This window comes from Panicum virgatum, chromosome 8K, assembly GCF_016808335.1.
Source record: "Panicum virgatum strain AP13 chromosome 8K, P.virgatum_v5, whole genome shotgun sequence".
Classification (NCBI taxonomy): domain Eukaryota; kingdom Viridiplantae; phylum Streptophyta; class Magnoliopsida; order Poales; family Poaceae; genus Panicum; species Panicum virgatum.
In genome coordinates this window covers 49,398,990-49,424,152 of record NC_053143.1, presented here as the reverse complement: position 1 = coordinate 49,424,152, position 25,163 = coordinate 49,398,990, and the positions used below count along the sequence as shown (strand labels likewise).

General features: G+C 41.2%; 2 protein-coding genes and 1 long non-coding RNA gene across 3 annotated transcripts; 2 read left to right on the top strand and 1 right to left on the bottom strand.

Annotated features, from left to right (window-relative positions):
- The first annotated feature begins 2,587 nt into the window (after positions 1 to 2,587).
- LOC120645886 (disease resistance protein RPP13-like) lies at positions 2,588 to 3,993 on the top strand. Its single transcript, XM_039922603.1, has 2 exons — positions 2,588 to 3,673; positions 3,964 to 3,993. The coding sequence occupies exons 1-2, from the start codon at positions 2,588 to 2,590 to the stop codon at positions 3,991 to 3,993; spliced, it is 1,116 nt and encodes a 371-aa protein (XP_039778537.1).
- A 3,513-nt stretch (positions 3,994 to 7,506) lies between these two features.
- LOC120646383 lies at positions 7,507 to 8,517 on the bottom strand. The gene is made up of 3 exons (XR_005664411.1): positions 7,947 to 8,517; positions 7,753 to 7,828; positions 7,507 to 7,536 (listed from the first exon to the last, which is right to left on the bottom strand). It is a non-coding gene; the product is annotated as an uncharacterized LOC120646383 (long non-coding RNA).
- Positions 8,518 to 14,082: 5,565 nt separating this feature from the next.
- Positions 14,083 to 15,813, top strand: LOC120645885 (disease resistance protein Pik-2-like). The gene has a single exon (XM_039922602.1). The coding sequence runs from the start codon at positions 14,083 to 14,085 to the stop codon at positions 15,811 to 15,813; it is 1,731 nt and encodes a 576-aa protein (XP_039778536.1).
- The last annotated feature ends 9,350 nt before the right edge of the window (positions 15,814 to 25,163 follow it).

Genomic DNA, 25,163 nt, shown 5'->3' with positions numbered 1-25,163 from the left:
TATGGGGCCCCCAGCTGTTTTGGCTGAGGGCTACCCCCGGGATACGTGGCGCCACCGGACCCTTTTCAAGTGGGGAGCGGGTCCGGGGCCGTTTGCCGGGAGAGTATGGCTCCGGACCACAGGGGTCCGGCTGCTCGGTTGTTATGGCGTAGTTAACGATAACTACGAGGCTCTTGCCTAGACTCAGCAAGAGGGGTACCCCGGTCCTGGGGTACCGACAAAGGTTATTTCTTAGAATGAGTAATGTGTCTAAATTTTTTTAAAAGGACCGTCTTTTTGGAACGGAGGGAACTCCTTATCCCAACAACACATGACTGCTAATTTTAGCCAACTATTTTTAGCAAGCTACTAATGTTTATTCCTAGTTAAAAATTAACTTTAGCCAACCAAACCAGATCTAATGTTTAGTTCACGCACGAGAGGGGTGCTCAGCTTGGTGGTCGTTGTGACAGTGAGCAATGAGACAGGACACCAGAGTACTGGATCCGAGAACCTTGGCTTTTGGAGTGGCCAATGGGTGTGTGCGCGCGGCGTTTGGCAGTGTGACAGATCGGGTGACAACATCTTCATTAATAATGGGGTTGATGTTTGATAGGTAAGGATGGAGTTGGATATCTAATAGTATTTTTTAATTAACTAATTAATTATGATGGTATATTATTTTAGTTTATTTTTTCTCTTAAAATATTTACGCAGAATATTATTCTAATTTATTTTATTAATTTTTAAATCAAGCCAATTATTCAAAATATGTATAACTTGCATCCGTATTCTTGATTTTTTGAGTGGCGAATGGGGGTGGGCGGCCGTGAGACAGTGGCAGTCTGGCGGAGCGAACAACACATGCGTGAGCAACAATGAATAGGGACGTAACGTACACAGCGAGTGCACTTGTCAAAAAAAAAACAGTGCCGTGGGACAGTGGCAGATTAGGACCCCGACAATGAGCTACGTACGGCTCGGCGGCCACGGCTTGCGTGTGGCTGATAGAACGGGCGAGAGGGTAAGCAAGTCAGGCTGTGTGTTTAGTTACAAAATTTCTATCTCTAAATTTCACTATTTATCTATTACATCAAAAAAAAATTCTCATACATGGAGTATTAAATGTAGGTAATTAAAAAAATTAATTGCATAATTTTAATATACACGACGAGACGAATTTTTTGAGCCTAGTTAGGTCATGATAGGATAAAAATTACTACAAACAACTACAGTGTCCGATGTTACTCTTTTTACCACTAATTTACGTATCTAAACACAGCCTCAAGGTCGCCGCCGGGCTACCTGCAGTGTCGTCTGGTCAACTTTAACACAATTAGGGTGTGTTTAGTTCCAGCCCGTAAACGCAAAAAAGCCGTAAACGCATTAAAGTGAAAAGGAATCTTACTAATTTGAAGTGCTAAATGAAGTCTATTTATAAAATTATTTGCATAGATGGACTGTAAATCGCGAGACGAATCTAATGAGCCTACTTAATCCATGATTTGCAACAGAAATGCTACAATAATCATCCACTAATTATTGATTAATCATGGATTAATTAGCATCATTAGATTCGTCTCGCGATTTACAACCCATCTATGCAAAAAGTTTTATAAATAGACTTCATTTAGTGCTTCAAATTGGGAAGATTCGAAACACAAAAAATTTTTGCGTTTACACCCTACCGAACTAAACACGGCCTTATTCAATGGATCGATGCAAGGAACGTGGGCAGGTAGTGTCGGTGAGGCACAGCGGCCACGTTTAATGCCACCCATTTTTATCGTGATTCACACTCTGTTCTACCAGCCGTTTTTTCAGTCAGACAACAGTATTTTTCTCTCACGTCAAAACAGCATCAGCCACCAGCCAATCAGTAATAATTTTTGCTCATAATAAACCAGCACCAGCCACCTGCCGCAGCTAGCAAAACAGAGTCTATTTTATACCTATCATGAGTCTATTTTGTTCTCAATATCTTGGTGTAACTATCATGAATCTATTTTGTACCTATCATAAATCTATTTTGTTCTCAATATCTTGTTACTATCATGAGTCTATTTTATTGCAATAAATTCTCACCTACCAACGGCGCTAGCTGCACAGCTTCCTAATATTTCTTGTACCTCAGCTGCATCTCATATTAAAGCTTCTCATCAACCGATCGATCTACCAGCATCGTAGCAGCCAGCGAGTAGAACCGTGCAGCATAGATCCTCGTCCTTCGTTCAGCTTCAAAATAAACTAAAGCACCACCACCATGCTCCAGCCCATAGCAAGTTAGTGAACACTGAACAGTGAAGTCTGCAGCTTGGATTAGTTCGCTGGGACGTCGAAGCAATCTCACTCTGGTAAGCCGATTCTACCTTAATGTTCTCCCAATAGCTGTTTTTTTCCTGTTAGAGTATATTTAGTAGTATAGAAAATATGTCGAGGAGGCTTCTTGGGCCCAAATCTTATACCTTTTATTCTTTCTAGGTTCAGTTGTATCATCTTGATATAACATTCCTTCAAATTAATAAAATTCCCTTGTCTTAAAAAATGTCTTATACCTTTATTCCTCGGTCGCAGACGCATATCGTACAGGACAAACCGAAAGAGAACAATGACGGAGCTCACCATTACGGCTTCCAAGACGGCGATTGAGGCGTTGGTGAACAAGGTCAAGTCCGCAGTCAAGGAGGAGGCGGAGCTGTGGCAGATTGTGCAGCGTGACTTGGTGTTCATCAACGACGAGTTCGAGATGATCGAGTCATTCCTCAACGCCGCCGACCGTGATTGGGTCAAGAACAGCGTGATGAGGACCTGGGTGAGACAAGTCTGGGACCTTTCCTATCACTTGGAGGACTGCGCTGAGTTAGTCTACCACCTGGACACGAAGCGTCCATGGTGGATGTTTTGTGTACGGTTGCTGCCATCCTGCTGCAAATCTGCAGCCGCGCAGCCCCTGGACGAAGCGGTGGTCGAGATAAAGCTGCTTAAGGCCCGGGTCGAGGAGGTGAGCCAGAGAAACATGCGCTACAACCTCAACGGCAACTCCGGCTCCGGACCCGTCGTGCAGATGCAGCAGACGAGTGCTGCCAACACAAGAACATTTGATGTTCTCGACACCATTAAGAAGCATAGCAGCTTCTTGGATCTCACCAAGTTGATTGCCAAGGAAGGCAATGACCTTCAAGTGATCTCCGTGTGCGGAGCAGGAGGTGATCTTGGGACAACATCGATAATCAGGAAGGCGTACGATAATGCAAGAATCAACAAAGACTTCAAATGTTGTGCGTGGGTTAAGCTGGTATATCCTTTCAATCACCACGATTTCATCTGGAATTTGTTGGCTCAGTTCTACACAAACTACTCTTGCCAGCAAGAACAGGGAGGAGCAATGAATGCACATCCCTTATCTAGAATGGAGGCGTCTTCGTCTGATCTTGTCAAGGAGTTTGTGAACCATGTAGATACACAACGGTATCTCATCATCCTGGAAGACCTATCTTCCATGGCTCAGTGGGATACCATCATGTCCTACCTGCCGGATAAGAAGAATGGGAGCCGAATCGTCGTGTCAACCCAGCAGCTCGAGATTGCGAGTCTCTGCATGGGGAAGCCATACCAAGTATCAGAACTGAGGCAGTTCTCAGCTGATCACTCTGTCTGGGTCTTCTTCAAGGAGGAAAGCCGGGAACATACAAAGGTAACCTTTTTTTTTTGAAATAAAACAAAGGTAACCTTCACAGTTAAATTTTCCTACAGATCACTTGTATATGGTTTTTATGCACGTTCAATATATTCTGTACTCTTCTCCGTCCATAATAATGTATCTGTATTTCTTTTAATTTCAACACGGTCTATAAAAGCAAGCTTTGGTCAATAATTTAACACACAATATATTTTAAGAAAATACTAGATGTAAATATTGTGAGATAAAGCACGTGCAAATATGAATGTAGTGCTATAATTTTGACAAACAAAATATGCATACAGGTACCAATAATTGTTGGTCAAAATCTATAAGGTTTCACTTTTCCCAAATAAGATATGCCTTTCATTTCCCGATGGATGGAGTATATATTGCCCTGACAATAGTGAGTCCTGTATATTACTAGTATTTAGTACTGACAAAAAAAATAGTCTAGATTCCTTTTTACATCCACCACTTAGTAATTTGTGCAATTCATTTATATCCACAAACTTATAACTTTTGTTGTATATGTCCACTAATTTGGACTTTCTCAAATCACAAATGTATGTCCTTTTCTGATGTTTACCGGTTTAGGTTTAGGGTAGATTGAGACAGTAAGATATTCTGCTAGATTCATCGCAAAAAGTGCTTTCGTGATATTAACCATCTTTGTATTGAATGCCATACCCTCATGGAAACTAGTAATCAAGGTGTTGCCTTAGGGCATCCCCAACCTTCCATATAGGATGGTTTCCATAGCATTAGTTATACCGCCACGTAGAATTTTTAGCTTATGTGGCACCATAATAAATAAAAGAGAGAGAGTGGAAAGAGGAAGAAACTAGGTCTCATGCAAGACCCAGTGTCACCACGTAAATATGCTAGACACTACAAGTTGTGCATTGAGAATTGGGTGGTGTCTTCATAATAAATGGAGAACAAATATGATAGGTGGAGAAAAAAAAGTTAGTTTAATAGAAATCCACACCAAGACATTATGAGTTGTAGAGTTTAGTTTCTAAAGCTGGTGTCTTGATGATATGACAACATAGACACTACCCATAAATATTATGGGTTGGATTGACCTTATAGACTACATCAATACCTTCAAGTCTTCAACGTCATGCTTTATGATTGGAAGGATTATTTTATATGTATAACAATGTCATAAAGCAATCTCACTACAAATATACAACATCTTATACTTGTGAAATACAACAAATATTGTGAAACTTCTTTCCGTTTGAGATGAATCTATTTGTGCTATTTTCAAATGATCAATCTCAATAACTACTTGTCTCATAATATATCAATCAAGAATTACCTTGCAAGGTAGCAAACATATTCATTGTTCGCACAATGGAATTTTCATTTTTCTACACCCTACACAGGTTTTCACGTTAATTTTCTGGTTTGGGATCTAACTAATGAAACTTAATCAAAGTTATTTACCTCCAGCACAATTTACTCCCCTTACTTACTGCAAGCCAAGGTTGACTATAAGGACGAAGTGACATTTTTTTCACTTGCAACATATAGTGGAACTTGTAAATGGCCTTGGAATAACAAACACAAATTGACTTCACTTTTGTTCATCCACATGCCTAAACATTGTGAGTTCAGGAGACAGCTACATATTGGTATTTTGTTTTTCCTAGGGAAGTCCCCAGATTGATAAAGTTGATTGGTGCTTTTAATATAATAGCGACATCTTTCTTTTGGGAAACAATATCATGACGTAATATCTCTCAAAAGATATACTCTCTCCTATTCCAAATGTTAGTGGTTTATTTTAGTACATCTGCACGGCCTCAAAGAGGTCTCTATGACATGCAACTTTTGTCAAAATGTATTATTTTAAACATAGAAGTTTATAGATTATGGAAATATTTTTTTCATTGTGAATCTAGTTACATCAACTATGTGTTGTTATAGACTTTTATATACTCATAGGTGAAAGGAATTGGTGCTCGTACCCTAAGAGGGGGAGGGGGTGAATTAGGCAAACTGAAAACCTTAACCTATGGCTCAAACTAGTTAGCACAAAACATAAGCTAAAATATGCTATCTAGAGTTCATCTAGTGTGGAACCATCATCCCAAAATAAATTTTACAACCTATTGCTAATACTAGCTTGATGCTACTCTAAGAAAGTAAAGGCACACAAGTTGCAAGTATGAAATGCAAAAACGTAAGGAGGGGATGAGAGGAAGCACTAAGCCACCTCTAGTTCATGTTGTTGAAGCACTTACAAAAAGTATTACTTTCTGGTCACCAAGTCTCTTCCAGGACTTCCCTTGACTTGCCACAAAGGCTCGGCCACTAAGGCTCACACTAGGTCCCTCCGGTCATCTTGATGTCGCCTTCACTACGGAGCTTCCCACAAAGAAGGGGTCGCCTTATCCCCCGCGCAAAGTCGTCGTCGCCGCTCCACACCAAGCCGAAGGGTCGATGACTTACCGGCGAGCCACCAAGACTCCAAGGGGCCGACACACCGAGGTACAAACTTGAGGTTCACTCAAGAGCTAGTAAGAGGGCACAACACCTTGCTCTCACACTCTTTCTAGAGATAGCCTAGCACTATACCTCACAAAGCTTTTGCTAAACCTAAGAATTTGATCAATGAGCTCTTTGGTTTGCTTGGAAACTTCAGCAGAGTTTCTGTAGCTTCTCACGAACTCCAGCAGCCTCAAATAACACGAGGTGAGGCCTTAAATAGGCTAGAGATCCTCTTATAGCCATTACCTGCCTTTCTGCAAAAAGTCGTAAAGCATCGGTTAAACCGGTCGCCACCGTCGGTTTAACCAGTCACACTGAACTTGCATTCTACCCATTGAACTCCAACGTTCCCTTGCAACTGACGTTATTGTACCGACGCTTTGCACCGACGGGTGTCGATTCAACCAGTCCTGAAGGATTTGTCCCTCGAATACTTCTGCTACTTGACATGCTCTCTGAGTAATCACAGTACCAATGCACTGACGCCTACTTTTATACCGTCGGTTCAACCCGTGCTGAAGACAATGCCGAGGCAGCCATCTCCAACTCCAAAGAACCTTCTTGAGCATTAAACGACTATTGCATCGACACCCCTTCTTGCAACATCGGTTTAACCAATGCTACTAAGTTTTCTTCACTTGATCGTCGTTGCAATTTCCCTTTACACTGCTCAATTCATTTTTCAGGCTGTCGGTTTAACCGGTCGCCTAATTTCTGCTGCCACTTGTCCAATTCATCACGGCTGTCAAATGGACACACTGACTTGGATGTGATTTGAACACTTTGGATATGGTTTGGTCTTCATCCATGAGACCTCGAAATCCTACAAACTTGAACTCAACAAACTTGTTACACTACTGGAAAACGAAATTTTCCTGTCGGTACAAAACCTTCAGAGAAATAACCACTACCGACAGAGAAATAAGAAAAGCAACAGGGAAATTGGTTACCATCAGGCAAATTTTCAACAGGGCTAGCTCAACCGGGCACAGAAAAATCAGCCTTCCTCAAGTCTGAAAGTACTTCCCGGTCCATGTCTCCCGACAGGAAAATAGCCTTGGAACCGACAAAAAAATTATATTTCATGTCAGCTTTAACTGACAAAATACTGTTTCTTCAAATGTTCTTATTCATTGACTGGGAAATACAATTTCAGATATGCTCAAATTTGAATTGAATGGTTCACAATCACATAAATTTCAACAAAACACATCGACAACTGAAGCCGTCAACCAGAGCTCATCATTATATATAGTATGTACAAATTCGCTGTCAAATTGCTCAGCAGCAATAATTCAATAGGTGTTACAATATGAATATGTCTATGGAAAAGAAACACTTCAATACTAAAGCTGCTTCACCAATTCCTCAATTACCTGTAAATTCAAGAAAGCAGCACTTTAATCAAAGATACATTAAACAGTATACAGCAAAACGAGGATTAATATTGTTGAATCTCAAACTAGACTGCACCAACATAAATTTGTAACTAGTTAAGCAAGTGGTTGGAAGGCATTAAGTAGAGCTCTACTTGTATGAGTTCATTTCAAGTTGACTATCAAGTCAGAAACTATCAGTAGAAGATAACTGACCAAGCCAACTAGAAGAAGCAGTACACGCATCATTGAACTTCATGCCACTTGCGAAGAAGAATTATGTAACCATGAGCTGCAAAGAAAATAACAGAAGTAATCTCAGGGCAGCTACAATCAAGTTGAGGCTTAAAATACCAAGAGCATATTAGTTAAATTGAAAGTTGTATTATAGATGAGTTGAATTATATAACCTTGTTTGCTCCATACTGACGCATGCACCTTTATTCAATAGTTCAGTTCTTCAGAACTAGGTGAAGCCCTCAAGAAGCAAAAGAATAAGAGATAAGCTAATTCTGCTAGCATTCAGTGCTTTGTGGTAACTGATTTGGATAAGTTCAAACCATCCCAAATGCAATTGAAGTACAGAGTACGTTCGATGAATCAGCTCTAACCAATTACGCAACTCCTAGCTCTATAGTTTAATCAAGATCTGCCCGTGCTCCTAAATCTCAAAAGAAAAATAACACAAAAATACAGGGAGAATAGAGCTAATAAGATTTAATCCCACCTGACCCTGGAGTTTCATCAGGATCTGCCGCTGCTGCTGTTCTAGCATACTACATTCGCATCCCATCTGAAAAAAAAGTAAGTAAAATCATTATCAAGGAAAGTGGAAACAAATCACTGGGACTAATAATTCGCATCACTACATCTTAATAATCCGTTAACTATATGCAGCATCCTCAATTAATGAATGTCTCTATTTGCTGCAAGTAAGCAGCCAGCTGAAAGCCTGAAACAAGTGTTACCAAGTTAAATATAGCTGAATCAAGTGTTGCCGATTTAACTATGGTACTTTGTAAAGGTCTCACATGATATAAATGTTTATGATTAAAATATTACTGATCATATATGAACTCTACTTTCCCTATGAAAGCATTTCAGAACTCTACTTACCATGGCAAATGAAAGAAATCAGAGTAATTTTCTATTCCTCCACTTAGTGTAGTACACCTCGATTTCCAACTATGCAGCCACAAATTTCAACACCATGTGGTCAATACCCTAGATCGGGATTTAAAGCAATTTGGGGGAATCAGATAACAAATGGGAGAGAGAGAAATATATGTTTCACTCGTGCACAGGTCACCATGCGCTGGGGAGGGTCGCGGTCAGACGCAGAGAGGTCCGGACGACATCACTGACCTGTCGCGGTGCCGCCTTGACATGATGCGCCCGTCGGCCAGCTGCCTGCCCTTGCACCCGCGCCTGGTGGAGGTGGACCCGCGTGCCCGCGCCTGGCGCAGTGCCGGCCGTGACGCGATTGGCCCACCGGCCGCCTGCTTGCCCTTCCGCCGCGTCTGCCGCATGCCGTGCTGCCGCGGAACACCTGTGCGGCGTGCAGGCTGGGGGCGCCTAGAGGCTAGCGCTCAGCCACCTGCCGCGGAGGCCCTGCGCAACGCATGGCCAGGGGCGCCTAGCGGCTAGCGCTCGGCCGAGCTGCCGCCCGCTGCGAAGCCCCTGCGCAGCGCGAGGGCCTGGGGCGCCTAGCGGCTAGCGCTCGGCCGAGCTGCCGCCGCGGGCAGCCCCAGATCTGAGATTTGAGGAGGAGGCATCGGTGGGGAGGACGGAGGAGGTGTGTGCGGAGAGGGAGGGGCGTGGGTGTGAGGACGAGGGGAGGGGGCGAGGGAGAGATGGACGGCTAGGGTTTCCGACTGGAGGAGCTGGTTTTATACACAGTGAGGAAGCAATCTAAACCGTCGGATCAGAAATGGATGGATACGAAAGTTTGGGCCAAACTTCCATACATAGAAAACAGCCCACTCTCAGATTTTTTTGGCCCGTTTAATTTTTCATTTTTATTTCTAACTAATTAAGGCACTTCGTGAAGTAACAAACAAAAATAATAATTTTATATATACTAATATATTTTTCATATAAATTACATTACATATAAGTTGTCTTGTAGAAGTTTCAATAACTTTTGAACTCATTGACTATTTTCAATAGTTTAAATGAATTTCTATATGTTTATTGAAAGTAATTACAATTTGAACTACATGTATCTCACATAATATTTAAAAAATTACATAAAATATATTTTAAGGACTAATGTTCTATTATAGGTCGTATTCTAAAAATAGATGAAAAGTCTAGATATTTGTTAGGAGTAATTCAAACTTCTATTTACAACCTTATTATTAAATAATGATAATAATACCTAAAACTTTTTAAAAATTCTATAAATTTGAATATAATTATTTTATGGATGTATAAGCTTGACATAAAAGTTTCATAAGATTTTAAAAAAAATAAAGTATACATTATTCACAAAATAGATGGATCTCTCATATTGTTTCATACAACTTAAGTCAAACGTTGATGCTTGTACACCCTACAGTGTTTTCTTCCTCATATACACTTGAAATTTGGCCATGGCCTTAAATTCACCCTCCTATTAACATCTGTGGATTTACACTGCAACTTTCTGTAAAAAAAGTTGTTTTTCTATTTTTTTAAATAACTAATTAAGGCACGCTTGTGAAGTAATTTGCAAAATTAATTACCTTATATAACCCAATAAAATTTTTATGTGCAATAGATAACATCCAAATTGTCATGTAGGAGTTTCAAGAATTGTTTTAATAGACTTGCTATTTTCTGTCATTTAAATTAATTTATGCATGCTTATAGAAAGTAATCCCAAGTTGAACTATGTGTACCTCCAATAAATTTTAGAAAATTACACAAAATATTTTCAGCCTCATATGTTCCATTCTTAGCCTATGTCTTTTGGACGGATGAAAAATTTAATTATCTTCTAGTGACAATTCAAACTTGTTTCTTCAAATAATCACTTAATCATTACAATAATATCTAAATTTAGTTAGAAAATTGTACGTATTGACGTGACAGTATATTTTTGTCCATAAGCTTGCCACACTAAATCAAGATTGTATCAAAGTTTTAGGAAAAAAGATAGAGTTTATTGTTAATGATTTAATCCACAAGAAGTGTATAATTTCCCTATGAGTTCGAGTTATTTTCCTGTGTGTTCTTTCTTAACCGACAAGGAAATGGGAATTTTCCTGTCAGTTTGGTTATTTCCCTGTGCGTTCTTTCAAGACCGACAAGGAAATGTAAATTTTCCTGTGAGTTCAGTTATTTCCCTGTGCGTTCTTTCAAAACTGACAAGAAAATGTGAATTTCCCTGTGCGTGCTCGAAAAAGCCCTAAAGAAAATTCGACACACACAGGGGAAAAAAAATGGTTTCCAATAGTGTTAGTCCCATTGACTATGTTGTCATACAATTACCAAAATCATAACTATGACCTAATGGGGCCATGTTTCTTACAATAGGTCATGTTAGACAAGTTTAACCAATTGAAATCCTAAAATGACCTACATTTGAAATCAGATGAAGTATTTATTTGTTTTTCTGGTGTTGCTATATAGCTCAAGATGTGGATATTTTGCCTTATATATTGTCTCTAATCCCTCCAAATCTCTTCTATTGACTTGAAGTTGTATATATCATTTTCCTGCATCTCAGTTTCTTTGTCATTCTCTCTTCCCATTTGCAGGGTTTTCGACGTGACGAAGTTGTATATAGGAACAGGCCTTCTTTTGCACAGGACGTGATCAACAACTGTTTTCTTGTGGGCCGCGATACGGAAATGAAGGAACTTGATAAACTGATAGGCTTGCCATTAGACTCCTCACAAGGAAAATCAAATGTAGTCCCTGTGTGCGGGGATGATGGTGTTGGGAAATCATCTCTTGTCAGAACTGTTTACAACCATTATGTGGCCAATAACCGTGGAATGTTCAATATGTTCGTTTGGGTCAATGTATCCCATCCTTTCAATCTCATGGACTTTTCACAGAGCTTACTCCTGGATATGCATTTGGAACCACCTTATTCTGGAAGGATATATCGAGATGCATTTCAAGCTGAATATGATGCCATCAAATTGTGTAAGGAGGTTCTTAAGGAGCGTCAGTGTCTCGTGGTTGTTGCCGGATTGCAGTCCAAAAATGACTGGGACACGATAAATAATGAGTTGGTATCAGCTGGAACTTATGCAAACTGTATCATTGTCATTACTACTGAAGAAAGTGTAGCCACACATTGTGCAGCGTCTTCTGGCAGAGTGTGCAATGTCAAACCTCTAGATGCTGCTGTAGCCCTTGACCTCTTCAGAAAGGTATGTTTACTCATTTACGAAGTGTCATATACTCTAATTCCAGAATACAACTGCTTACTACGGTTCCAATATAAGTTCATCTATCCCCCAACGCAAATAGAAACTATACAATCCCATCATTTTTGAACTCATCTTAATTGTTATATAGTGTGTCCTTCCTGTTTATTCACTATTTAAATATGTGTAACATGACACCCACATTAGTTATGGAAATGTTTAAGGCATAGTGTGGTCATTGTACACCTTAGTGCACATTAGGAACCATGTTGGAGGTCACCTAGCCTTCCTGGGCAAGAAGTTGGACAGTACATGCATGTTGTTTGGATCCTTTGCTAGCTGCCTCCGTACTTGTGAAAGCAAGCTTTTTCTCATTTTCTTGGGAGAGACAATCTGGCTCTCTTGAGCTGCCAAGCTTGTTAGCCTAGCCAGAAGAGCAGGGGCGGAGCCAGGAAGTCGTTTTTTTCATTGTTAGGGGGGGCCAACCATACAAATTTAGATAAAAATTTAATCAAAATTTAAATTTGTAGTGTAAATTTGGGGACCATGGGGGGGGGGGGCAGGCCCCTGTCCGCCCCCCCCTGTCTCCACCCCTGCAGAAGAGACGAGATGAGGTGAGGAATGCGAACATGGAAACCAATATGCACCCAATTGCTGTGCATGAATCCAAATTAACTTATTTCTACAAGCATCATCGGTTTAAACTTGAGCATGTTTGGATCCATCCAGATTGTGGAATCTAACTTTAAAAAGCTCTAGTTGATCCAAAATTTTTTTTGAATCTTTTAAATGAAATTGAGTTTGGTAATGAGATTTAGAGGAATATAGTATATATGTCCATCCTTGTCACTAAAATTTATAAAGTTTTGTAAATTTTTATGCCTAGTGAAACTATGTTTACATACCATTGTGCCATCTTCACCGTGCTTCGCCGTTGAAGATGTTAGAATGGTGTAAATTCTACTTTCATTAGTCTCAAAATGTTGGTGAATATTTATAACTTCTATTAGAGATGACGCTCAACATGATATACTCACACCAAATCTCTCAATTCCAAACTCAACTTAGTTCAAAAGGTAAAAGACAGACAAATTAATGTATGTCCTTAATTGCAAGAATTGTCTAAGAACTGTCAGCAATGACTATAATATGAACAATTTCTTTGAAAAAGTTGTTAATGTCTATATACATCTAAAACAGTTTTTGAATAAAAGTTTTTTAAAGAAAGAAATTATTGATGACTATACACATTTTGTACAGTTCTCACATAAGAACCTGTTTGTGGTGTATAATGATCTTTTTTAATATATGTAATATGTATTATCATTGACGGATTTTTGCCATATCGAGTTCAGTTTAGGAGGTTGGCCCATAAAAAACCATCTACAATGTGTTTAGTGCAGACACGTTTTAAAAACCATATGTGGCACATTCCATTAGTATGGACTCTTGTTTGTTGTTATATTATATTAAGTTAAAATTGTTCCTCTTTATAAGTAGCAAAGAAATTTTAATTTCAAAGCCAGCATTAATTTTCATATTTCTTTGTTCACATGCAACTCATGGGGTTCACTAAAGCCTTATACATTAATTGGGCCAAAAATGTTCATTCCTGTGTAGACTTTATTCAAATGCATACCTTTGTTCTGATAGTTAAACATAGACACCTTAGAAAGTAAATCATGCCTGCCACCCACCAATTTATTCTGGTTAATCTATCTACGAACAGACAGTCAACTTATGCATGTTTATGCTATATATACTATATTATGGATGAACAGGCAGTCAAGCATATGGGGTCATTTTCAAACTACTTGTCTTCCAAAAGTATTTTTTTTTCTATTCTAAACTTGATGTAGTATTGTAGTGCCATAGAGAAAATTTGATCTTTAACATTCTTGGCGAGGACCATCAAGTTTAAACATGACTAATTTGTCGGATAGTTAGCAAAGTAGTGACTATTTTTCGTTTTGAATTGTTTTGACAATAGGTATTTCCATTTGGAAGCTCTCTGAATGAGAATATGATCGAGCAAGCCAAACCTCTATTATCCAAATGCGATGGAGTTCCCAAACGAATAATCGCTTTGGCTAGCTACTTGGGCCCCTTGGCTAACCGACCAAGAGAAACACAAGAACGGGAGCGGAAACGCCTTAATGACAACTTTAAGCATGAAGTGACCATGGCAAAGTGTGATAGCTTCCTGAGCATATTCACTTCTATTAGTTCGAGCTTTGATGCTTGTCCTCATTTACTCAAGAAATGTATCTTCTACCTCTCAATTTTCCCTGAAAACAAAATGATCCGTAAAAGGCATTTGGTGAGGCGGTGGATAGCAGAAGGATACTCCAAGGGCATTGGTAGCTGTAGCTTGGAGAACGATGCAGAGAAGCTCTTTAACAAGATTGCTGAGCTTGGAATGATACAGCAAGCACAACAACCAATTACTGAGACCGATGTCATCAGAAAGGTCTCGTGGCAGGTGAATTGCTTGATCCTCGAGTACATCATCTCGTGGCAAACAGAAGAGAAAGTTCTCCTTCCTCTGGAGGTCTCTGTATTGGAAGGGAAGTGCAGCCTAACCACTGGACGTGTTGGCCAGCACCTGGCCATTAGGAAGTGCTGGGAAGGAGACGAATTTATGTTCAACAGCATGGACTTCTCCAGGTTACGTTCTTTGACTGTGTTTGAAAACTGGAAGCCATTCTTCATCTCCGAAAAGATGAGGGTGCTTCGGGTGCTTGATCTGGAAGGTACACCAAATATAAAAAATGGTGACCTTGATCAAATCGGGGATATGATACCTCGCCTCAAGTTCTTGTCACTAAGAAGATGCACACCAATCTCTCAGCTGCCGGATTCCATGGGTGAGCTTAGGCAGCTCCAGACTCTTGATATCAGATACACCAAAATAATCACACTACCAAAAAGTATTATCAATCTACGGAAGCTGCAGTATATTCGTGCTGGTGAGACCACACCCGGTCCCGAGGAGATGAATGAGGAGCCATACAGGCCAAGGAGGACCAGGATACTTCACACTCTGTTATCCTATTCCCCCAAGTCAAGCAGACGTGGATCTCCTACTTGCCATGGTATCAAGGCTCCTAAGGGGATCGGGAGGCTGACGAACTTGCACACATTGGGTGTTGTATATGCCAATATTGCAGGTGGAGAGTCCATTCTGAGAGAGCTCAGTTACCTTACCCAATTGCGCAAGCTCATAGTGTCTGGCATCAATGGCAACAATAGCTGGGGTTTGTTTAACATCAGCTGGCACGCTCTCACCAATTTGACATCCTTGTCAATGGGGCTCACGAAAGGCAGTGACAAACACCTCCTGCAATTCCTTGAGCTTCCGGAGAAACTACAGCGCCTTAAGCTCTATGGGCATGTAGCAAAGTTGCCAAAGCACATCGGGAGACTGGACAATCTCACCAAGTTGACTTTACAAATGACAACCTTGTTTACAATGGAGGACATACAGGAGCTCGGGAAGCTAAAAAGGCTGCATACCCTACGCCTTCGTTTTGTCGTCACAGATAATGATAATAGTGGTGAGATCAAGTTTTGTGCCAAGGTGGATAGTAGCTCTACCAGGGTGAGCTCTACAGCACCTGCCTTTTTTGATGAACTGAATACCCTTGAGATTGCTTGCCGCTCCAGTATACATGTGAGCTTCCTTGACCAGATGATAAAGCTTGAGCAGCTGAAGGTTGACTGCAGTTACGGATTGTCGTTGGACTTTACTGGACTAGAGCATCTCATTTCTCTCAACCAGGTAGTGCTTAAGGGTTCCCCTAGCGATGGCTGCGACTGCGATGCATTCAAGGAAGCACTGAAGCAGAAGCTTGCCCAACATCCGAAGCAACCGCCTTTGAAGCAGGAGCAGAAATTCCGCCCAGGCCAGTAGTCTGCAGAAAAAGACACGACTTGACGGTCGTCAGTTAAAGTGGGTTGCTCGATGAAGGGCCGCGATCACTTGCACATGGTGTTTAGAGGATAACCTCGCCTCCTAAACTAAATTTTGATGTATTATCGTCGAAGTGGAAGTGTGTAGTTAAAGTGTGTAGTTTCTGTGAAAAAAGTGAAGTGTGTAGTTACTGCTACATGATGGACTGCTACGCGATGAATTATTAGTGAATTAATTTGATGCGATGGTTGACGAAAATTCATTAGCCTTCCAAAAATGAATGTGTGCGAATGAAACTTATTACAATTGTATTGAGAAAGCAGAGGGATGACCTATTATGATCTTCCTCTATGATCCCAATGCTAATCTTCAGCCACCCCGGTGGCAGCAACACCGACACCGCCAGCCACCTCATCAAGCGCTTCTCCAGCATCCTACCTCGCCGTCGATGACATGGCCGTTCATGCTTATGGGTGAGATTCTTTATTTATTTAGGTGATGCTTGTTCGTTGCATACAACTGCATGACCGGCATAGATGGAAGGTTTGTTTCTACCGCCAGACAGGGAGCAAAAACAACGGCAGCCCAGCAGCAAGAGCAACAGCATGCACGGTGACTGTTCACTGCGGCCACGATGGCAATTCTGGCAACGAGCATGACAACTCGGCAGCAACTCCATTCATGCTGGCTATCCGCCATGGCAGCCATGACAAAGAGCTCCAGCGGCGAGCGCGGCTGCCCGGCAGAGGTCCTCTTCATAGCAGGCTAGCAGCGATCCAATGGCCACAACGAATCAACGATAGCTCCGGTGGCGAGTACATACGGCAGCCCAGCTGCAGCCCGGTGACGACTATCTCTACTTGACTACTCCGACGGTCCAGTGGCGAGCACCTCAGCTATATATGAATGTGTGCGTGATCTGCGAATGAAGGTTTGTTTCCACGGCCGGACAGGGAGCAAACAACGGCAGCACAGCAGCAAGAGCAACAGCATGCACGGCAGCTGTTCACTCACCACCAGAAAATAGCTCATTCGTCCGTGGGCGTTAGTACCGAGCTCGCTTTCATCCGGTACTAACGCTCACATTTAGTACCGGGCGCAAGGAACAGTAGTCATGGGAGCCACCAGCCGGTACTAAACTGCTCCACCGACACCGCACGCAACGGCTAAGTGGCCATTTAGCACCGGCTCGAGCCACCAGCCGGTACTAAATGGCTCCAAGGACATTTGGTACCGGCTGGTTGCTCCAGCCGGTACTAATTCTCTTCTATATATTCTGGTCCCTTCTTCCTCCCCGAGCCCGAGCCAGCATTTAACCGAGAGCTAGAGTTCTTCTTCTCCTTGGCGACCTAGAGTGGAGGTTCTGCCCATTTTCTCAAGTTTTGTGGGGATTTCACTCATCCAAGTGCACCAAAGGTTTACAACTTTATCCTCTCTTGTTTGATGGTCTTCATTTTTTGTTTGATGTTCCATAGTTAGAGAAATTTTTAATTTTTATAAATAGTAAGAATGGGCACGATTTCTTTGATTTATGCAAGGATTTGAGATGTATAGAACCCATTACTTGAATTTGGAGAAGGTGTATTGGATAATTTCAATGTGGATAATTTATAAGGATTTTTTTTAAATTTTTTTTCAAGTGGCATGGTTAATTAGTTTGGTATTTGTTATGCATTTAGTTGCATTATTTTGGCACTCTAATGATGTATTTATTCGGGCTCATATGGAAACCATCGAGAAGTTGAAAAAATATATGTTTCGGATCATGAATATGTCGTTACACTGCCAGAAAACTTCTCATTCGTCCGCAGAGGTTAGTACAGGGCGCACTTTGGCCCGGTACTAACGTGCATCTTTAGTACCGGGCCAAAGCTACAGTACCTTCTGGAGCCATTTAGTACTGGCTGGAGCCACTAGCCGGCACTAAAGTGCGCCACCGACAGCCGGGCGCAATGGCTAGGTGGCCACTTAGTACCGGCTGGAGCCACTAGCCGGTACTAAATGGAGCCGAGCAATTTAGTACCGGCTGGTGGCTTTAGCCGGTACTAAATTGCGACTTCTAGTACCGACTGGAGCCACCAGCCGGTACTAATCCGCCCACTATAAATCAGCTCGTCTTCTTCCTCCCCGAGCCCGAGCCAACCATTTGACCGAGCTCGGGCTTTCTTCCCATTGCGAGTTAGAGAGGAGGTATTGCCCCATTTTCTCAAGTTTTGTGGAGATTTCACTCATCCAAGTGCACTAAAGGTTTGCAACTTCTTCCTCTCTTGTTTGATGGTATTTATTATTTGTTTCATGCTCTGTAGTTTGAGATATTTGTGATTTTTAGAAATATATAGAATGAGCACATTTTCTATGATTTATGGATGGATTTGAGATGTATAGAACCCATTACTTGAATTTGGAGAAGGTGTATTGGATAGTTTCAATGTGGATAATTTATAGAGATTTTTTTCAATTTTTTTCAAGTGGCATGGTTAATTAGTTTGGTATTTGTTATGCATTTAGTTGCATTATTTTGGCACTCTAATGATGTATTTATTCGGGCTCATATGCAAATCATCGAGAAATTTAAAAAATATATGTTTCGGATCATGAATATGTCATTAACCTTGATCCTTCAGTGAAAACACTGCTATTCGGGGCTAGCATTGATATCCACGATGCGGTGCTGTATATATGAGGACGCGATGAAGGAGTACAATCTTGGTCCCAATTATGAAATCCACACCTTTGAGCGAGTTGAGAATGAAATTATCTGGACCAAGGCCGTACTCCTTCATTGGGTCCTATTATACCGCACTGTGTCGTGGATGTCAATAGTAGCCCCGAATGTCAGTGTTATCACTGCAGAGTCAAGGTTAATGACATAGACATGTTTCTAAACAAATATTTTTTCTTCTCGATGGTTTTAGAGAAAGTGAGCCTGAAACAAAGCCGCGAACATTGATTGCGCATCCCTTATGGCGTGGAACGACGTGTTCGCGTTGAACTAAAGAGTGTTGTTGGCGCTCCTTAAGTACCCACTTTATCCCTTGTTTATCCTTGATAATGGCATGAATTTAATATCAAAATCACTAACCGTCCTAACCCCGGCCTAATTATTGGTCATTTTCACACTTGCACATATATTTTGGAGGAACTTTGTTTTTGCAGGTTTTTGGCCTATTTTAAAGCATGAAATGACGAGGCCCGTGATCGAGCGCTAACACGAAGAAAGACGAAGGCCAAAGCCCAAAGGGAGGACCAAAGCCCATGTTGATTCGAAGCCCATTCATGCACATCCATCCTCCAAGAGAGCCCAAAGGACCAAGCCCACGAAGATGAGATCAAGATACTTCGGGATTAAGCAAAGCGAATGAGGATTTAAGGAAGGATTCCCTATCCTATCCTTTCCTCGAAGATATCTCCAAGATAACGATGTCAAAAGGGGTGCAATCGTGAAGGACATAAACTCTAGAAGATGCGAGGAGTCTGCACGCGAAAAATAAGACCGAGGCAAGCCCGAAAGGGGGTAGGCCAGCCGGCCTAGCCCGTTTCTGAGGCGGTTCGGCCTCCCCTTCGACTGGTGGCTTCCTTGGCTTATAAATAGCTCGCACCTTATTCATCTCGAAGCATCCATCCACCCAGAACTCGACGAAAACCTAGGGCCAAGACCGGAGGGAGACGACGGCCGCCGCAAGTCTTCGAAGTTGTCTAGGAGATGGCTTAGGCCGACCCTAGCCGCCGTGGCCTCCCTGCGTGGTTGTGCCATGGCGGAGTTCATGAGCTAGTTGGATTCATCGATGGTGTGCACATGGCGGTGATGATCCAAACGAATCTATTATGTGAGTAATGATAATCATGTCTTCCGAATCTATTATCGATCATGTTCTCTCTTTCAATTTCGTTCTTCTCTTTGGGTTTGCTTCATCCTAGATCTATTATCGAGATAGATCGCTTAGCATGATCTTGTAGTCATGGTGGCTAGAGGTTCATGGCGGAACTACCAAAGGGGGTTCGACTTGCTTCAGGGTACTTTTGTCGAAAAGGGTGGCATCGTGACAGGCTGTTGCCACTAAGTAGGTGGAGTATCGAGGGATCAGATTGGAGATTTTGGGTTTAAAGATGCTTTTGATTGAGATGCATGATTTATTCGCTCGTTAGCTTGAACTACAACTAGATGACGATAGGCCTAGTTGATTAAGCCTTTGGTTTTGCTATGATTAAGCCTATGTTCATGGATGAGATCAACCTTTACATATCACTCATATCTATTAAAGGTTTACCCTTTATATGCAATCAATGCTTCATGTTAGGATAGATCCATTAGATTAGATGAAAAACCTTAGGTAGTTCTTTGTCGATCCACGGATTGATAAACCTTGGGGAATACTCTAAGGGAAAAGCTACACGAACCGTGCGCTTGCGGTATGCAAATCGGGGCGCTAAGGAGCGTCAACAAGCTTTTCTGGTGCTGTTGCCGGGGATCGGCAACACGAACCCTAGGGCGATCTATCTAGTTTTTTGGACTAACCCTAATTTTTATTATTGCATATACCCTTGTTTTCTTGTTTGTGTCCTTGAAAGCAGGTGGAAAAAGCTAGACACCAAATTTGGACTTCGAGAAGTCCATAATCCACTTCGACAAATTTCAACAATCGACAATAAGATGATCGAGGAGTCTCGACATGGAACATCGACAACGTCGACATCGACATGACGGCAACAACATCAAGATCAGAGATGACGGCAACTAACTTTTGTTAGTGGCCCAGCATCCGCTATCGAGTCCCCACTCCCCAAAGCAAAAGATGATAAACAAGGTACGCCGCCGTGTCAATTAATTTTAAATACTAATGTTTTTGGGAAGAATTGTTTGTTCAAGCAATAGGTATGAAGCATGCCTGCGAAGAAAATCGTGCGATCGGATCATCATCATCTCCAAAGTGTTACTGTTGTAATGAGTTTTTCATCCAAGATCAGAGAAGTATCATGAGCAAATAATAGATTATTTTGAAGCTCCATCATGTCTACTTTCCAACGCATCAAGAATCGTGAATTTTGGAGATCGGTGTGAAGAGTTATGGTAAAATCTTTCAACGCTGCGCGTTCTGAAATGTCTCGGAACAGAGCGTAGTGCAGGAGTAAAACGACCATAACTTCTTCATCCGGAGTCCGTTTAGGATCAACGACCACTCGTTGAAAAGGTAATTTCATAAGGCTTTCCATGGAGTAGAATTTTGGTACATGTTCTGTGCAGGATGATCAAGGAATTCAACGAAGAAGAGGCAGCAACAAATAATGGAGAAAGTGATGACGATGTCGCAAGATGTTTAGAGGACCTTGTGCACAAAAGTTGATGATTTGAAGTTGACCAACGATAGAGGCAACAAGATTAGAGGAACCATGATGCCACCCATCTTCTCCATGGGATGCTCAAGAAGCTTCTAGTCGAGTGCAATCAAAGAAAGAGACCGCTCTGATCATCGACACAAAGCACGGGAGCCTCCTTCGATCCCGACACCTTAGGCAAAGCAAGAACCATGGAGACAGACCATTGGAGCCATGCTACTCGCTGGTGAATCAATGGTGATGACCTTGAAGCCAAGGACACACGACAAGACGCTCCAAAGACCACATGATTGAGATCATTGACATCTTCGGATGAATTCACAAGAAGATACTGTTCTCATCAATATTATGCTCGACCTCAGAAGAAAATTGCAGTATATTTTTGGATATTCAAAAGCTCCACGAAGTTCCGATTCCAACGAATCAAGAATGAAGTCAATCAAAGTTTCCCACAAGAAGTTATGGCCAAAACATCGAAAGTCGTGCACTCTGAAATTTTCTGGACAGCACGCAGCGCTAAAGTAAAACGGTCATAACTCTCTCGTTTGGACTCCGTTTAAAGCGAATGACCACTCTTTGGAAAGGTAATTTCATAAAATTTTCAATAGAGCTATATTTTGGTATATGTTCTGTTGAGTATACAGGAGAGATTCCATAAAGAAGAGACAGGAGCAACGCGATGAGAACAAGATAGAGAAGATGACGATGACAACAATGAAAGGGAGCTTGGGCGATGTTTTCATCAAGCGTACATGATAAAATTCAGAGGCTAGGAGCAGAGGAAGAACTCCAATGACATTGGTAAATGAAGGCACAAGCGGTCGACCTTCGACAAACGAAGATGTTGCAAACAAACCACGACGGATTACAAGAGCGCAACATTCAACACATGGAGACGTGAGAAGCAAACCACGACGGACCACGAAGAGCATCAAGATGACATCTCGCACAAAGCACCACGACTCCAATGAGTATGAAAAAGCTCCAAGGCTAAGGTATACATTGAATTCTCAAGCTTCTATTGGTTTTGTTGATAATCTTTAAAAATCTCATGCTCGAACCGATAGTCGGAATGAAAGCTTAAATTCTATGCCTTGTTCTTTTCATGATGATAGGCTAGAGTTTCTTGAGAAGGTTGATTTCATGCTTAAAGAACCTCTGCCTAATAATGAGCTCCGCGCTATGCAAGAAACACATGCTGCATTTAATTACACCATGCCTTGTTGATAAAATTTAATTGAGGATGTGATTATGTTGCATATGTTTTCAAATAATTGCAAATCTCGATCTTGCTTTGTGCTTGGTCAAGCTCATGACCCTAAAAGAGCACATGTTGGGAGAAGCCCCGAATTTCACTAACCATGCAGGACATGAAACTCAAATGATGAGGAGGGAAACTGTGCCCAAAATTTTGAACACCATCATCAACATCTTCAAGTTTCAAGAACGGACGTCGCTAAGCCTCATCAATTTTGTGCGCAAGTCCAGAGATTTACAATGCAAGAAAGTTGAATATTTAGGATCTCCATCAAGTCCTCAGTTCAACTCATCGATGATCAATATAATTGAAGACCCACGGGAGGAGCTATGTCTCAAACATCGGAGATACACGTGCTGAAATCAGCACGGGGGCAGATTGCAGTAACGGGAAAAAAGGGGCATAACTCCCTCAATTGGAATGCATTTTGGGCAAATAAAGACTTGTTGGAAAGAAGATTTTGTGCACCTTGCATTGGGTCAATTGGTTGGCACAACTCCCAATCTGTACAGAGAGGAAAATCCGTGAAAAGAAAGATAGCGACGAAGGACAACAAAGAAGGAGGTGACGATGATGTGAGAGACGATTGGGCAAGTTTTCCATTAAGCGTGATTGATCATGTCCAACATGGGAAGTGGAATAAGAGCTGCATGGAACACCTTCACCTCTTGCATGAAGGACCATGGCTTCGCATCAATTTGAAGGTAAGAACCTTAGGTAGTTCTTTGTCGATCCACGGATTGATAAACCTTGGGGGAATACTCTAAGGGAAAAACTACACGAACCGTGCGCTTGCGGTATACAAATCGGGGTGCTAAGGAGCGTCAACAAGTGTCAAAAAAATTATGATTTACAATTTATGTTTTCATATTAATTCTAATAATTTGTTCAGGTTTTCACATTTATCTGATTAGTGTACTCAAATTAGTTTTGTTTCTTAGTGAGACATATAATTGACATATTATTAATATTACTTATTAGAAATGCCGTAAATTTTATCATGAATTTAATGTTGAGTTGCATGGTACTGATGATGATCGTGAGTTGATGGTTCGATATAATGTAAGACGTGAAGAGTCGGAGTTGGCGGAATATGACCGTTCTGTGACAAAACTTCGCGAGGCAGTTCACGAGGCATTGGTCCAAAGATCTCATGATGAGTATTTTGTATTAGATAGCTAGCATGTAGTGTAATGTATATATTAATTAGGACTTTTATTTATCATGTTGTGTAATTTAAGCATGTAGTGTAATTGCACATATTATATTTTTGTATCAATATCAATATTTTATAGAAATTGATGATATTTGTGAACACTTCTAGAAATTGATGAAAATAGTAGGAAAATTTGTAGAAAATTGTAAAAAATTTGTAGAAATTATGTCTAAATTGTAGATATTTGTACCAATGAAGTAAATAGTGGCCTAATGTTAGGAATTATGTCTAATTTTAGTTTGCGATACTATAAATAGGAGAAAATTAGTAGAAAATAGTAGAAAATCTTTGAAATTGGTGAAAATAGTACAAAAATAGTAGAAAAATAGTAGAAAATCGTAGAAATGTTAGGGCACATTGTATATAAGATGTATATGATGTAAATTTTAGAAATTTTGTCCATGTCAGTGTTGTACGGCTTTATCGGAGGTGCACTTGTAATTTTTTGATACATTGTTAATTAGTACAAAATTGCATATCAAACATATGTTGATTCACATAGGAAACGAAATGGAACCCTTTTGTCGTGATGACGACGAGGCCTTTCTTGAGGACATCATTGGTACGGGCACGCACCACTACGAAGAGGATGAAGCCGAGTACGATGGCAGCCAATATCTGAATGATATTGGCGATGGCGATGATAATCAGACAGAAGAAATGACTGTGCAAGATGTTAGTACCGAGATATATACAATTCGTGCTTATACATATAAACATACGCATTAATTCTGTATGTAAGTACAATGCGTACTAAATACATATTTTTCTAGGCATCCGGTCGACTAAGAAACCAAAACGGAAACGAGGGTCGAAGAAAATTATGGAGGGGCACACTATTATCACTTCACTCCACCCTGACGGTGAACCAAAGTCTCCGAAGGGTGTGAAGACGATAGTGGTCAATCAATGTGGATGTTATGTCAGGGACCACATTCCCATTAGCTTCAAGCTATGAAAGAAAAGTAAAGCCTCAGATATCGATGCTGACATCGTCCCCGAGACCGAGAAAGAAATGTTATGGACAGATATGAAACACCAATTCACATTTCCGGAGGACAAAGAACAACTGTTTAAGGTTGGGTCATGAAGAAGATGGCTATAGCTTTTCAGACGTTCAAGAAAAATTTGAACAAAGATTATGTTAAAAAGGGACTCACGCCGGACTTCGAGAAAACTTAAAGAATCAACGTCCTTATTGGGAGGCATTCGTGCAGTACAAGTCGTCCGAGGATAGCGAGAAGAAGACAGGCCAAGCCAAAGAGAATGCGAGCAAAAAGAAGCACGTCCATCATCTTGGGCAAGGAGGATATGCGTCGGTGATTCCAAAATGGCAGAAGATGGAAGATGATCTCGTTGCCAGAGAAATCGTACCGGCCACTTTAAACGCTCATGGAGGCTCATTGAATATGGAAGATAGGTTGTTCGTCACAAGCGATGCCATAAGGGAAGCGCCCGTCAGGCTCGATGTGGCACTAAAGGCTGCGTCCGAAGGCAGCTTCAAGTCAGACAGAGAGAAAGACGAGCTGACGTACGCTCTTG